Source organism: Photinus pyralis, unplaced genomic scaffold (genome assembly GCF_008802855.1).
Source record: "Photinus pyralis isolate 1611_PpyrPB1 unplaced genomic scaffold, Ppyr1.3 Ppyr1.4_LG10, whole genome shotgun sequence".
Lineage (NCBI taxonomy): Eukaryota > Metazoa > Arthropoda > Insecta > Coleoptera > Lampyridae > Photinus > Photinus pyralis.
Genome location: NW_022170250.1, coordinates 1319288 through 1334432, shown reverse-complemented (window position 1 = coordinate 1334432; position 15145 = coordinate 1319288). Strand labels below are relative to the sequence as shown.

General features: G+C 45.8%; 2 protein-coding genes and 1 long non-coding RNA gene across 5 annotated transcripts; 1 reads left to right on the top strand and 2 right to left on the bottom strand.

Annotated features, from left to right (window-relative positions):
• Positions 1-4722: 4722 nt before the first annotated feature.
• On the bottom strand, positions 4723-7809 carry LOC116161952 (UDP-glucuronosyltransferase 2C1-like). Of its 2 annotated transcripts, none has more exons than XM_031475454.1 (4): positions 6995-7809; positions 6720-6942; positions 5112-5331; positions 4723-5063 (listed from the first exon to the last, which is right to left on the bottom strand). In XM_031475454.1, the coding sequence occupies exons 1-4, from the start codon at positions 7796-7798 to the stop codon at positions 4769-4771; spliced, it is 1542 nt and encodes a 513-aa protein (XP_031331314.1). In that variant the 5' UTR covers positions 7799-7809; the 3' UTR covers positions 4723-4768. The 2 variants fall into 2 exon arrangements, with proteins under 2 accessions (XP_031331314.1, XP_031331315.1); XM_031475455.1 differs by lacking the exons at positions 6720-6942; positions 6995-7809 and adding exons at positions 5417-5633; positions 5681-6636.
• Positions 7810-10775: 2966 nt separating this feature from the next.
• Positions 10776-12476, top strand: LOC116161953 (UDP-glucuronosyltransferase 1-3-like). Its single transcript, XM_031475456.1, has 4 exons — positions 10776-11594; positions 11649-11868; positions 11917-12136; positions 12184-12476. The coding sequence occupies exons 1-4, from the start codon at positions 10785-10787 to the stop codon at positions 12464-12466; spliced, it is 1533 nt and encodes a 510-aa protein (XP_031331316.1). The 5' UTR covers positions 10776-10784; the 3' UTR covers positions 12467-12476.
• A 1096-nt stretch (positions 12477-13572) lies between these two features.
• LOC116161976 lies at positions 13573-15133 on the bottom strand. 2 transcript variants are annotated; one of them, XR_004143458.1, is made up of 5 exons: positions 14894-15133; positions 14639-14730; positions 14038-14462; positions 13935-13987; positions 13573-13876 (listed from the first exon to the last, which is right to left on the bottom strand). It is a non-coding gene; the product is annotated as an uncharacterized LOC116161976 (long non-coding RNA). The 2 variants fall into 2 exon arrangements; XR_004143457.1 differs by having other exon boundaries at positions 13576-13876; positions 13935-13984.
• Positions 15134-15145: the final 12 nt, after the last annotated feature.

Here is a 15145-nt window from a genome sequence, read left to right as displayed (position 1 = left end):
GAGGACCTACAAACCCCCGAAGAGACAAGGAATCTAACGAATCCGACCTGAGGATAACCTAATAAGGACGATCAGAAGAAGACCTTTCAAAGAGACTCTGAAGCGAATATGAAGGATCTTTAGGAGAAGTGAAGAGGATCCGAGGAGCACCGGCAAATGGCCTGAAGAACACTTGAAAGAGATCTAAATCGAACCTGAAGATAACTAGATAATGACCTGCATAAAACCTAAAAAAAAGACTGAAAAGTACTTCCAGGGGGGTTTAAAGGATCTGAAGAAGACCTGAAAAGAATCGAAATTGAAAGGCACTTGTAGGGAACTTGAAAAGGACCTGAAAGGGGATCAAAAGAAATCTGAAGAAAAACCTGAAGAAGACATGGATCTAAAGGTGATTTAAAGATAATATGAAGAGGACCTGGAGAAGACCTAAGGAAGATCTACATAAAATATGAAAGAGATCTAGAGAGGATCTAAAAAGGCTCTCAGAGGAAACCGAAGGAGACCTAAACAAAATTTGAATAGGATTTCAAGAAGACTGGAAGAATATCGGAATAGTATTGAGGAGGATCTGAAGAGATGTGAAGACGGTCGAAATAGGACCTGAAGGTGACATGAAGATGCCCTACAGGGAATTTGAAAAAGATCTGAAGAAGATTCGCAAAGGACTTGAAGAGAGGGCCTGTAGAGGATCCGAAAAAGGCCCACAAGAGAGCATGAAGATTACTAGAAAAGATCTGAAGAAAAAATACATCTTAAGATGGTCAGACGAGGATCTTAAGAATATTTGAGGAGTGCACCTAAACATGAGTGAGAATTGAGGGTGATGTGAAGAAGATTTCAAAGAAGAAAACTAAAGAGCGTCTGAAAAGCATCAGAATAGGATCTAAAAAGAGCATGTGGAGAGAACCAAGATGATAGAAAAAGAGAAGGGTTACCTGAAGAGGATCTCAAGAGACCTTGAAGATGAACTGAAAAGGGTCTAAAGGATTTGAATCTCAAGTGGGGCAGAAAACAATTTGCAGATTGAAGTTTCAGGAGGATCTAAAGGGGAACTGAGGAAGGTCTGAAGAGGATTTGAAGAAAACCGAAGGGTGGCAAAGGATCCAAGGGTTCACAGGGGACTCAGGGAAGATTTGAAAAGAACGTAAACAGGATATGAACGAGATTTGAAATGGACCTGAAGAGGACCTAAAAAGGATCTGAATGGGATTACAAGGGGATCTAAAAATGATTTAAAGAAGAGCACTCGAGTAGGACCTGTAGAATATTATAGGGGAAGCGAAGGAAGACCTGGGGAAAACGTAAAGAAGAGGAGAGTATTTGAAAAGAATCCTAGTAGACTTACAATGCCGAACCTGGACCAGTTCAAGGTCGCTCGCACCGCGCGCCATGTGGCGGTGACTTTGGCAAGTAGGTCAAGGCCATGCTCAAGGACATTCGCTTTCAAGGTCATCGGACGGCAATGACTGCCCAATTTTTGGTGTTGTCGTACTTCACTTTCAAGGATACCGAATGTCAACGATCCCATTTCACTCTATTATCTATTTTATTTTCAAGGTCATCAATCAGGTTCAAATTTGGGCCAGCGCTCGCATTTTTGGGTTCGATTCATGTTTCGGCAGAACGCGACGTGTTTGATGACCTTGAAAATAAAATAGATGAGCATCACAAAATGGCGGTTATTGACCTTTAATGACCTGGGGAGCACAATGTGACACCACAAAAAATGGAGTCGTTGACCTTTTGGTAACCTTGAAAGTGCAAAATCACAACACAAACAAGGTGTCAGTGACCTTCGATAACCTTGACAGCGAATGTCCCTAAAATACTTTCCAAAGTCACCGACACTTAGCACGCGACCTTGTATATTAATTAACCTTAGTAGATTTGAAGAAGGAAAGTATCGACGTGGATCTGAAGGGTATGTGAAGAGGATCTAAAGAAGACCTGAAGATGAGTGAGGATGCTCTACAGAGAATTTGAAGAAAATCTGCCAAGGATCTGAAGAACATCCGAAAAAAAAGATATGAGGAGGATGAAGAGCTCCTGAAGAGGATCTAAAGATGTAGTGAAACGGGTCCGAAAGACGTGGAGACCTAAAAAGGATTTAAGTTTCAAGCGCGGATCAGAAAAGAATTTAAAAATCTGAAGATAATATGAAGAAAAAGATTGAAGATCATAAAGAGGAATTGAGGAAGATTGAAGAAGACCTAAAGGCGACATGAAGGGCGGCTCAGTTAAAGATTACTTTGTTGCTATTGGTGAGCCTAGAATAAAGTAGACGATTAGGAGAGGAGTTTTAGGAGGTTTTACCTCTTTCGATGGGTTCAGGTGACATAGAAGACCTTTGTGATGTGTTTGGAAAGGCTTCTTGATAGATCTTAAGGAAGAAGAATCCTCAGACAATCCTGAAAGGTTTTAGAAGGTCTTACGACACTACCATTGTCATGATGTCAAAAAGTCCCATGAGTAAATGAGGATTCGATATTCCTTTCTCTTTACCCTTTTACCCACCGGGGAGTCTGAAGAGTATGGAATACCCCCTAGTATATACGACACTTCCGTTATCATTTTCAAAAGAGGCCCGCCAGCACTACCCCTACCAAGAGAGTATTCAATACTCGCTCTGCCTTTTACCCCTAGCACTCTCATGGTGATCTTTGGGAAAAACTAATCGAATCTTCGTTTACTGAAGGGTTCCATACCCTCCGGCCTCACTCATACAACGTTTACCCTTAAGAACTTCCATACGGCTTTTTGGGAAGATCTTCTTCTACTCAGAAATGCGGTAGAAGATAGAACGCAGCACCGGAAGGTATGAAATACCCCCCCCCCTTCCAGTATACACACAACCGTTGCCATTAAAAAAAATCCCAGGAAAACCCCCATCATAGGAGGATTCGACATGGTAATTTTTGGAATAAGATAATCGAATCTTCGTTTACGAGGGGGAGGGTATATGTAATACCCCCCAAAGCTATGTTCTCCCCCCATAAAACGTTTATCCCTAAGACTCTTATACTACTTCTCGGGAGGATGACCGCAGCATTTTCTACTCAGCACTATGGCAGAGATTACGTAGCACTGGGGGGGTCTGGAGGGTATGGAATCCCCCCCAGCCATTAGAAGGCAAAATAGGATTCAATACCTCCTTATATTTTACTCCTATCACTTTCATGGCCCTCTTTGGAAAAAGGTAATCACACCTACGTTTTCTGGGGGGTTTTCCATACCCCCCAGGCCCCCCCGGTACGACATTCCATACTTTACAGGATCGTGGGAGTGAGTTCGATGACATTTTTTCGAAAAATTATCGTGTATTCGTAAGTGCTAACACCAAATGTTTTGAGAAATACCCCCAGCCATTAGAGGGTGTCCTTTGCAAAATAGGATTCGATACCGCCCAGTATTTACCGCACTACCGTTGTCATTTTAATAAAAAATCCCAGGACTCCCACTATAGGATGATTTGGCACTCTCATGGTAATCTTAGGAAAAAGATCTTCGTGTACTGTGGGGGGGGGGCATGGAATACCCCCAAAGCCTCCTGTGCTATGCCCCCCCCCCCCAATTTATCCCTAAGCGCTATACTACTTTTTGGGAAGATTATCACATTCACTTCTACTTAGAAGTACGGCAGAGAACGCAGCACGCACCGCAAGGTCTGGGGGGTACGGAATACCCCCCCAGTATATACACGGCACTGCATTTTAATAATAATAACAAGACATTTTAAAAAAAGGACTACCCCCACTAAATGAGGATTCGACACTCCTTTCTCTTTTGCCCCTGGCACTCTCATGATAATCTTTGAAAAAAGATAGTCGAATGGTCATTATTACTGGGGGGGGGGGGGGGGTATTCCACTCCGAAGAGTTTGGGGGTATGGAATTCCCCTCAGTATACACGGCACTACCGTTGTCATTTTCAAACAAAATCCCAAGAATATCCCCACCAAATGAGTATTCGACACTCCTCTCTAAAGATAATGGATCGGTTTACTGGGGGTATTCCAATCCCCCCCCCCCCCCTCGATCAACGTTCTCCCCTCATAAAACGTTTAGCCCTAAGAACTCTAATGCTACTTTTTGGCAAGATTTCCACATTCTATTTTACTCAGAAGTACGACAGAGAACGCAGCACCTGGGGGTCACTAACGTTGTCATTTTAATAATAGTAATAATAGGGCTTTATTCAAAAAAATTCTCAGGACTACTCCCACTAAATGAGGATTTGACACCCCTTTCTCTTTTGCCCCTGGCATTCTCATGGCAATCTTTGAAAAAACATAAGCGAACGGTCGTTATTACGGGGGGGGGGGGGGGGGGTATTCCTCCGCGGGGAGTTTGGGGGTATAGAATACCCCCTAGTATACACGGCACTACCGTTGTCATTTGTCCTACCAAAGTACTCCTTGGCACTCTCATGATAATCTTTGGAGAAATATAAAATTACCTTCGTTTAGGGGAGGGGGGAGGTATGTTTGCAGCATTTACGGTACTACCGTTGTCATTTTCAAAAAATCCCAGGACTACCCCCACCAAATGATCAGGATTCGACACTCCTTTCTAAAGATAATGGATTCGGTTACTCCCCGGTGCTTCTTATACTACCTACTTTTGGGGAAGCCACATCCTGTTCTCTTCGACAGTACGGCAGAGAACGTAGCACCGGAGGGGGGGGGGGGAAGAGTATATAATCAAAGGTAAAGAAAATCTAAGATCTTTATAGACCTACTTTATTTAAAATAACAACAAAGACACAACTATCAATTCTTCTTCTGCTTCCGTTTCGGCTTCGAACGGAAGATGTACTTTACCAACCTCACAAGAGATTTAAGGAGGAAGTAAATTAAGTACAGCGCCACCGCAACCGTGACCACAATAATACCAATTACGTCCAAAAGCAGATACTGATACCAGGGAATGTCCAAAAGGGGACTTCTGAGGTGTTTCGCCCCTTTGTGACGTATCACGTACTCGGACCACCAGACCGCCTTCTCCAATCCGGTCATCGGTTGATCCTGGGCCAACTCAGCCAAGTACTTCAGCGTGCTCTTGTACCTAAACATCTCCCTCTCATTTTTTTTTAAAGGAGACCGTTGTACTCACTTGGGGTTGTTGATCACTTCCAGTACGGCGGCCTTGAATTGCTCCTTGTTCAAGGTGCGATAGTCGAGTTCCAAACCGAAACCCTTCCGCACCATCTTCTTCACGTTGAACGGTTGGTCGCCATAGAACGGAATGCCCACCATCGGCACGTGTTCGTAGATGGCCTCGTCCATCGACTGCAGACCGCCCTGAGTTATGAAGAGCTTAATATTGGGATGCCCTGGAAATACAGAGAGGAATTTGAAGCGGTTCGACTGACTCCATGATAAACCGACGTGGCGAGGCGCCCGAAGAGTCCCACTTACTCAAAATGTCTTGCTGAGGAAACCACTTCGAGAAGACAAACTTAGTGGACTTATCCTCGATACGTTCATCGTCCAACTTCCACAATATTTTGTAGGGTAACTCGGCGAGTGCGCCCATGAGGACCTCCAGGTCGTTTTGCTTTAAGAACGCGTTTTTCGAGCCCAAATTAAAGTAGATGAAACCTTCGGTGGCGGCGTCCAAAGTGCTTTTTAGCTCCTACAAGGTGGCGCGGGTAAGACGATTTGGTCAGTTTTCGGATTTACCTTCGGCAACGGCTTGGGGGGCATCCTATGGAATCCGCCTCCAACTTGGATAACAGTCGGGACCAACGGCCTGACGTGGTGGAAGATCGGGTCCGAGTTGACGAAGAGCAGGCTGATGTTTTGCGACAAGTCCTGCACGGAGGTGCGGATGCCGAAGTGCTTTTCGACGACTTCCTGCTGCAACCCCTGCAGGTAGTCCAAGAGGTACGTGTTCACGTGGTAAAAGAGGAAGCTGACGACGCGTTCGGCCAGGGACAGTTGTCCTTCGAACGGGAGCAGGGCGTCCGGGTACAAGGTGGGGTGGGTTGGACTTCCGACCATCCGGTGCATCGCGTTCCAGGCATCCAGCGAGAACATGCCGATCGATGGACAGTCGAACCTCTCGGCGAACGCGAGGACCCCGGTCAGGAAGTACTCGGCGATCACCAGGTCGAATTTCGCGTTCTTGTCGTTGATCAAGCTTTTGACCGCCGGTTCGGCGAGCATCTGATCGACGGTCGCGATGGTGTCGCGAAATTTCCCAAAGATATTCGTCCGCGACTCCTGAAGCAGTTTCACCACGTGCGGGTCGTCACGGAACTTGCTCAGGTCGATCTCGGTCAAGTTGGTGAGCTTGGGATCGTTGATCGGGTGCGTCGTTATTGTAGTGACCTTGTGACCGCGCAGCGATAGTTCTCGCCATAGCGGCTGAAAGACTATTTGGTGGCTGTAGGACGGCGTCGGCACGATTCCCAAAATTCTCGCCCCGTTCGCGGTCGCCACCACGGCGAAGATACTTAGGAACACCAACATGTTTGCCTCTCAATGTCGACTTTAGTACTAATATGCTTAGTAATATCGGCCAGTGATTAGATAGTGAGTGATTTATGAACCGAAGGTCAGGGCAATTGCTCAAATTTTAAATAAGAGCTACAACCGTATCTATTTATACCCATAACTATAGCACGCATTATCTTCGGTACACTTTGGAGAGGGGACCGTTACACTACCCCATTATTGAAATGCTACCTGTGAGTTAATGGGGTGACAAAGGACTTACTTAGTACGTCTTGTTGAGGCACCCATTGGGATACCATTACATTTTCGGGCTTCCCCGGTAGATCGTCACGGTCAAACTTCCACAGAACCACAAAGGGCAGCTCTCCAAATGTCTTCATGATGGCCTTCAGCGAGTCCGGTGGTAGAAATTCGTTTCTGACGCTCGAGCCCAAGCTGAAGTAAATGAAACCCTGACGCGCCGCATCCAAAGCCGCCTTCAATTCCTGTGACAAACTTCCGGTAACGTCCCACTCTTTATGTAGCAACGCAAGTTACCTTCGGAAGGGGTTTCGCTGGAGCTCGTTGAAATCCCCCTCCGATCTGTACGACGGCGGGCACCAAAGGGCGCACCTGGTGAAAAACGGGGTCGGCATTGACGAAAAGCAGACTGATCTCCGACGCCATCTGCGCGACCGCCGGATACCCACCTCCGAAGTGCTTCGCCACCACCTCCTGCTGATCGGCGTGTAACCCGTGGAACATGTAGATCGACACAAAGTACGCGACAACACTCGCGACCCTCTCCATCAACCCTTGACCCTCCATCGCGAAGATACCCTCGGGGTAGACAACGGGATGCGTGGGATTTCCCATCGTCTTATAGATAGGCACGAGCCCATCAACGGAGATTATTCCGATGGACGGACAGCGGAACCGTTCGGCGAACGCGAACATGCCCGTGTAGTAATACTCGGCAATTACCAGATCGAAGCTCGCGCTCGGATCGGCGATCAGCTCCCTGACGGGCGCGGACCCCAGCTGCTCGTCGACGATCCGGATCATTTCCCGGTTAAACTGGCGAATCAGCTCGGGCGTACTCGTCGATGAGTTAATTACGTGAAGGAGTCGATGCGGAACGTTCAGGTCGATTTCCGTCAGCGCGGGATCTCCGGATGGGTGGGTCGTGAGGACGGTCACCTGGTGACCTTTGAGTGACAGCCCCTTCCACAGCGTTCGAAAGACGAGCTGGTGACTGTACATCGGGATCGGGGCGATTCCCAAAATTCTAGCCCCATTGGCCATCGACAGCATGCATGACACGAGGAGGAGCACGCACATTACTCTCGGAAAGAACATCATTACGTAATGGTTTAAAGTCACTATCACTATGTATTTATATCTCAATTGGGCGATATCAATGTGCAATAAACAGATAGCAGCGGCGACTCGTCACAGTAGCACGGGTACACGGTAATTTTTCAGGAAAATGCCATCGAACTCACCCCCATGATCCTGTGAGGTATGGAACGTCATACCGGGGGGTCTGGGGGGTTTGGAATACCCCAAGCAAACGTAGGTGTGATTACCTTTTTCCAAAGAGGGCCATGAAAGTGATAGAAGTGAAATATAAGGAAGTACCGAGTCCTATTTTACTAAGAGCACCCTCTAATGGCTGGGGGGTATTCCATACCCCCCAGACCCCCCGGTGTTTCGCTCGTCCTCAAAAACATCTAGTGTTAGCGCTACGAGTACACGATAATTTTTCAGGAAAATGCCATCGAACTCACCCCCACGATCCTGTAAAGTATGGAACATCGTACCGGGGGGTCTGGGGGGTATGGAATACCCCCCCCCAGCAAACGTAGGTGTGATTACCTTTTCCCAAAGAGAGCCGTGAAGGTGGTAGAAGTGAAATATAAGGAAGTACTGAGTCCTATTTTACTAAGAGCACCCTCTAATGGCTGGGGGGTATTCCATACTCCACAGACCCCCCGGTGTTTCGCTCGTCCTCAAAAACAGTTCGTGTTAGCACTACGAGTACATGATAATTTTTCAGGAAAATGCCATCGAACTCACTCCCATGATCCTGTGAGGTATGAAACGTCATACCGGGGGGTCTGGGGGGTTTGGAATACCCCCAGCAAACGTAGGTGTATTCCATACCCCCCAGACCCCCCGGTATTTCGATCGTCTTCAAAAACATTTGCTGTTAGCACTACGGGGACACGTTAATTTTCGAGGAAATGCCATCTAACTCACGCCCACGATCCTGTGAAGTATGGGACGTCGTACCGGGGGGGTCTGGGGGGTATGGAATACCCCCCCAGCAGCCGTAACTGTGATTACCTTTTTGCAAAGAGGGCCATGAAAGTGATAGCAGTGAAATAAAAGCAAGTACCGAGTCCTATTTTACTAATAGCACCCTCTAATGACTGGGGGGTATTCCATACCCCCCAGTGTTTCTCTCGTCTTCAAAAACATTTAGTGTTAGCACTACGAGGACACGTTAATTTTCGAGGAGATGCCATCGAACTCACGCTCACGATCCTGTGAAGTATGGAACGTCATACCGGGGGGTCTGGGGGGTATGGAAAACCCCCCAGCAAACGTAGGTGTGATTACCTTTTTCCAAAGAGGGCCATGAAAGTGATAGAAGTGAAATATAAGGAAGTACCGAGTCCTATTTTACTAAAAGCACCCTCTAATGGCTGGGGAGTATTCCATACCCCCCAGACCCCCCGGTGTTTCGCTCGTCCTCAAAAACATTACCCCCAGTGTTTCGCTCGTCCTCAAAAACAGTTAGTGTTAGCACTACGAGTACACGATAATTTTTTCGAGAAAATGCCATCGAAACTCACCCTCACGATCCTGTGAGGGGGTCTGGGGGGTATTCATACCCCTCAGCATATACGACACTGCCTTTTTTACGCCTAACAGTCACGAGGAAAAATAATGGAATGCTTGTTTCCTGGGGGTATTCCGAGGGATAAATGTTTTATGGGGGATAACATAACACCGGGGGGTCTGGAATACCCCCCAGTAAATACGATACTATCGTTGTCATTTTTAAAAGAGTCCTAGCACTACCCCTACCAAATGAGGATTCGACACTCCTTCCCCTGTTACCGGGGGACACTCGCATGGAAATCTCCGGAAAATATAATGGAATGTTCATTTCCTGGGGGTACTCTGACACGTTTTATGGGGGAAAACATAACACCGAGGGTCTGGGAGTATTAAATACCCCCCCCCCCCCCCCCCAGCATATACGACACTACCGTTGTCACTTTCAAAAAGGGTTCTCATATTTTGCATAGACATTCCTCTAGTGGTACCAAAACGTTTAAACACCTGCACGTTTTACTCGTCATAGCATTCTCATGAAAGTTCTCGTCGAAACGAATCGGTTTCTACAAATTATAACCTGCCTCCGCGATTACCTTTCGAAACTACGGTCCTTCTGCCTTTCCCTGATCAAACTGGCTTACGAGGTGAGGGGGAGAGAGGACTGGTTTTATCACATGGTACTTTAATGAGAGGTTTCAACGAAAGAAATTAATTTCCACCAACCTCAGACTCCTGAACGTAATCGGTAGGTACCTCAAGAGCGGAGCGTCGAAGGAGGGTACTCGCGAAGGGCCTAATGAGAGCTCAAGTCAAAGAAATCGCGCCATTCCGAAATCAGAGGGCTATAAATAACAAAATTCGGAAAGAAGCGCGGAATCAACGCTACGAAAGGATTAAGTAGCGCAATTGGTAATATCTCAAACACTGAAGTTTTGTGGAAGGTAAAATGGCCGGTCGTTTCGTGAACTCATTCAGAAGAAGAAATTCGGTAAAACCAGAGGGCGATCGATTTAGTATTTAGAGATGTCTACAAAATTATAAAAGTACGAGCGGACTTTTCCGACGAATAAATCCGAAGTTCAATCATTCCGAAAGCGAAAGTTTTTTTTTCGGAGATCCAGGTTTCGTTCTGTGTTATTCCGGTTTAAAGGACCATCCTCTTTTGGGAAAGACTGATTCGTACCATCGAGACCGCATCGATTCAAGCCTAATTATTGCGGGTTAAATGGTGACTAATGGTCGTTTTATGGGCATTTTAAGTGCAACGCGTTCCACGCAACACTTTCGCGCACATCCATCAAATGTCCACTAACATACTTTGTCTAAATACATTACTACAATCAGGGGCGACCCGAAAATATTCGATAGATAGGATATTCAAGTTGTTTCTTTTTTTTTGACCCCCCAGATCGAAAATAGCGCATTATCGAGACCTTATCTATCGTGTATACTGATAGTCTAATCTATAATGCACTTCGAAATTCTACATCACCGTGCGATGATGTTTCCGGTTCTAATTTTGTGCGCGCTCATTTACGACGTGAAAACCGCCAGAATTCTCAGCTACGTGCCGACCCCATTGTTCAGCCATCAGTCTGTGTTTCGTCCACTGCTGAGGGAGCTGTCTCTGCGCGGACACCAGGTCACTGTGCTGACCACGCATCCAATGAACGACGTCGATCTCACCAATTTGACGGAAATAAACTTGGGCCTCGCGAGCAAGATCCCGCGGATACCAGACGTGATCAAGGCGTCGCGCTCCAATGCCATCGATGGGCTTGCCTGTTTCTTCTTGGAGATGTACGAGGTGATGGACCAGCATTTGGATTACGCCCCGGTGAAGAAGCTAATACACGACAATGCGACCGGGTTTGATCTGGTGATCGCCGAGTACTTCTACGGTATCCCAATGGTGTTCTCGAAAAGGTTTCGCTGTCCGGCCATTGCAATGCTCCCGATGGACGCGTGGAACAATCACTACAAATGGACTGGTAGTCCTACGCATCCCGTTCTATTTCCAGATGCGCTGATAGCCACCGACCGTTCGCCCCTTCTAGCGCGACTCAAAAGTTTCATCTCGTCGTTCGCGACCAACTCCAAGCTGCTGGAGGCGTCGCTTGAGCGCGAACAGACGCTTGTGTCAAAACACTTCGGGCACTATCCGCCCGTTCGCGACATTTTCCAAGAGATCAGCTTGCTCCTCGTAAACGTGGACACAATTTTCCATCCGATTAGGCCGATTACGCCCAACGTGATACAAATAGGTAGTGGATTCCATAGGTCCTCGACCGTCCAACACCTCCCCCAGGTACACCGTGAACCCCAATCGAGTTCGGCACGACATTCAGATTGATCGTTGCAGGACTTACAAGAGACATTGGACGGGGCGACCGACGGATTCGTCTACTTCAGCTTCGGAAGCACGGTGAGGGGCGAGAGTCTGCCACCGGAAACTCTACAAACTTTCTCTGACGTCTTCCGCGAGCTTCCCTACGTGGTCCTGTGGAAGTTCGAGGGGCGTCTGCCGAATAAGCCCGACAACGTGATCGCATCGAAGTGGTTCCCTCAGCAAGCCGTTTTGGGTAAGTGCCCTCGTCGCCCGACGAAAACTCCTCTGTAATTACCTGCAGGTCATCCCAATGTTAAGCTGTTCATCACTCAGGGCGGGTTGCAGTCGAGGGACGAGGCGATCCACGCGCGAGTTCCGATGCTCGGAATTCCATTCCTCGGTGACCAATTTTACAACGTGAGAAGGATGGCGAACCTGGGGTTCGGGTTGGAGTTGGATCACGATGGTTTACGAAAGGATGAGTTAAAGGCGGCGATTCTGGAAGCGATCGAGAACCCAAAGTGAGCGCACTGACCCTTTTATGCTGGATTGCCCATTGCCATTTTAGGTACAAGGAGACGATTACAAGGTTGGCCATGCTAGCCGAGGATCAGCCCATGACTGGGCTTGAGAAGGCCGTCTGGTGGACGGAGTATGTGATACGCCACAAGGGTGCCAAGCACTTGAGGGGCCCTCAGCTCAGTGTACCTTGGTATCAGTATCTACTGTTGGACGTGCTTGGTGTTTTGGCAGTGACTGCCTCGCTGATAGCTCTTTTTATTTATGTTGTAGTAAAATCAGTCATACGACTACTTAAGCGCCAGTCTGTAGTAAAACCGAAAATAGAGTAGTTACAATCCATCAGTGTTTAGCTGGAAGATCGGAAATGTATCAGAAAAAAAATCCAAGGATCTACTGGTCACAAGAAATCCTTTATCGACATGATGGCACCTCGATGTCGCTTTGTAAATGTAACTAAGCCGTGAGGGCTAAACGTTTTGTGGGAGCAGTTTTGCACTCGGGGGTCTGCAATACCCCCCATTATGGAAATTATCCTTTGCTAATCCTTTATCGACCAGATGACGACCTGATGGCGCCTCGATGTCGCTCTATATTTGTTGTTCTGCGGATTTAAATTCTGTAGAGTGTGGTTGTCGTAATGGCTTTCGGAAGTCTCGGGTTTCAGCGAGCCGTAGATGGCAGAAGATCTTGTTACCAAAAGTTCTGAGATCATCGTCTGCATTGTAAAAATGCAATTCAGCAGGATTTCAGTGCGTGGATTTCTTGAGGAACAGTCTAATTTTCCTACGCTCTTGCAATCTGCAGCCCCATTGTTTGATTTTTCCGAGTCATTGTCGTCGTAAGGAGAACGGTTTCGGGTTTATTTTGTCTCAACAGCATTTCCTACCGGAGGACATCCCATCTATGACGTACGGTGATATTTATTTGTTAAATTAAGGGTTGTAGTGGAACATAATTGATATTCAGGTTCACAAAGACCGTGGCCACAAAATTGATAGTATAGTAGTTCGTCTGAGCACTTCCCTTCAAGGTCTATGCTAAACTTCGATCCTATATTTCATTGGTGGTCAATTGTAGGGGAGGGGGGAGTCCTCCAGGAAGACAGTCACATGACTCCGGGTAACCAGAAATGAAATACCCCGTTACAGTAATGGATATTACTCATTTATTAGTTCTCCTGATATCCGGAGAAGATTTCCAGGATTTTTGCCAACCAGACACTCATATAATAGGAGAAAGTGACTATATTCTCTTGAACCAACCGTTCTTGGAAGATTAAACAAAAATAAGGTATTGAAATGGCCCATTTATTTCTTATGTGCTCCTGGTAACCAGCGAAAATTTACTGTACGAGTTGAAGGGTTCCAATTCGAACCTACCACGCACATAATTAATTCAAATAGTAATTTTTGAATTTCATTACAATTTATTTGTTTGGTATAAGTACAACATTTTACATTTTTCAATTAGCAATACTGGGAAAAGTATATAAGGGCCCAGCCACATATGTATTGGACCAAAGCAGATATTCAACACTCTTATCAACGGCAATAATTATAAAATAAACAAAAAGGTAAAGCATTCATTTGGTCCAATACATATGCGTCTGGGCTCGTACAAAGTGCCATTAACTTTTATTTGAAGCAGTGGTCTTGGTCACCTGCCCATGTGAAAATTGTCCAATTCCATGGATTTGTCGGATGGTCGACGTGAAGAAACAATCTTAAGGATAGGAATAACTGTAACGAAAAACCGTTATGACATCTAAAACTGGTTGATCGCAAAGCCCTTCTTTACCAAAAAGTTTTCCGCACGAGAGACCAGTCACCTGTTCCAGGGGTGGGATCCTGCTAACAAAAAATCAACAGTTTTGATTTGAGTGTACTTGTGGTGTGCTTACATTGTTTGAGCAGGATCAAGTTGGCGGAGAAATTCTCACCAGCGTGGTTGAAGTTCACGTGCCTTGTCTGAGAACAATCAATGAGATTAGTGGGACAATTCTTATTAAAGCCCATTTACTCACCTTCCGTTAAAGAGTGCAATCCTTCTTCAAAGTTAAATCCGCAGAAAACAATCACTTCGCTTTGTAAAACGGTATGGCTATGAATCCATAGTCATACACATTGATACAAAGCAAACTGATTGATCCCACGAGAGCAACTTTGCGAAGAATAATTAGTTATTTTCTGTTGTTAAACGGAGATTTCCATAATTCACTAAAGATCACTTTTAGTTGCACTATTCACTTCACTTTTCCCCCACTGCTAAATACACTAAGAAAATACAAACATGCGCCCTACCTTTATAAGACTGCTCTTCCAGAATCTGAAACAAGAGAAAGTTGAATTAATACAATTGCAAAGAAAAACATTATTTAAAATTAATCAAAAAAATGTATGTTGGGGGAGGGAGAAGTTAATTTTTCTTTATTGAAGGAGACGCCAGAAAGTGAAGCGTTATTACATTTGCTACTACGTCTTAATAAAGAAGTGAACATTTACCTTTAGCCTTATTAATTCTGACTCGGGAAGCACCGGGAGTTCACGACCGCGGGCTACTGGCATGGATTCTCTTCGAACGCCATTACCAATAACTGAAAAATAAAAAAAACGCTATTACCTCTGGTTTTTGTGTAGAACAAACAATTAGAATTATAATTAATTTTCGACATTCAATAATTTTTTTCATTGTGCTACGTTACGTATGAAATCAAAATTTGGTTTGGAAATTTCCGTTAATGACAGTGAGGTACTCACCTCGTTTTCGTGAACCATGTCCATATAATCCAGGCTTAAATTCGATCTGATCCATCGCAGAAGTCGTCGGCAATGCTGGATTAAGGGGGAGACTATGGAGGCTACAGCGAATTTTACGCATGACATTAAAATTCAGTTTTTTATTATACAGGGTGTTCCTAAATATGGAAGGGGCTAATTCTTTGGCTTATTTTATGACTAAAGGTTCATATAAACATAGGTCCGCTCCTTTACAGATGTACAGGGTGTTAT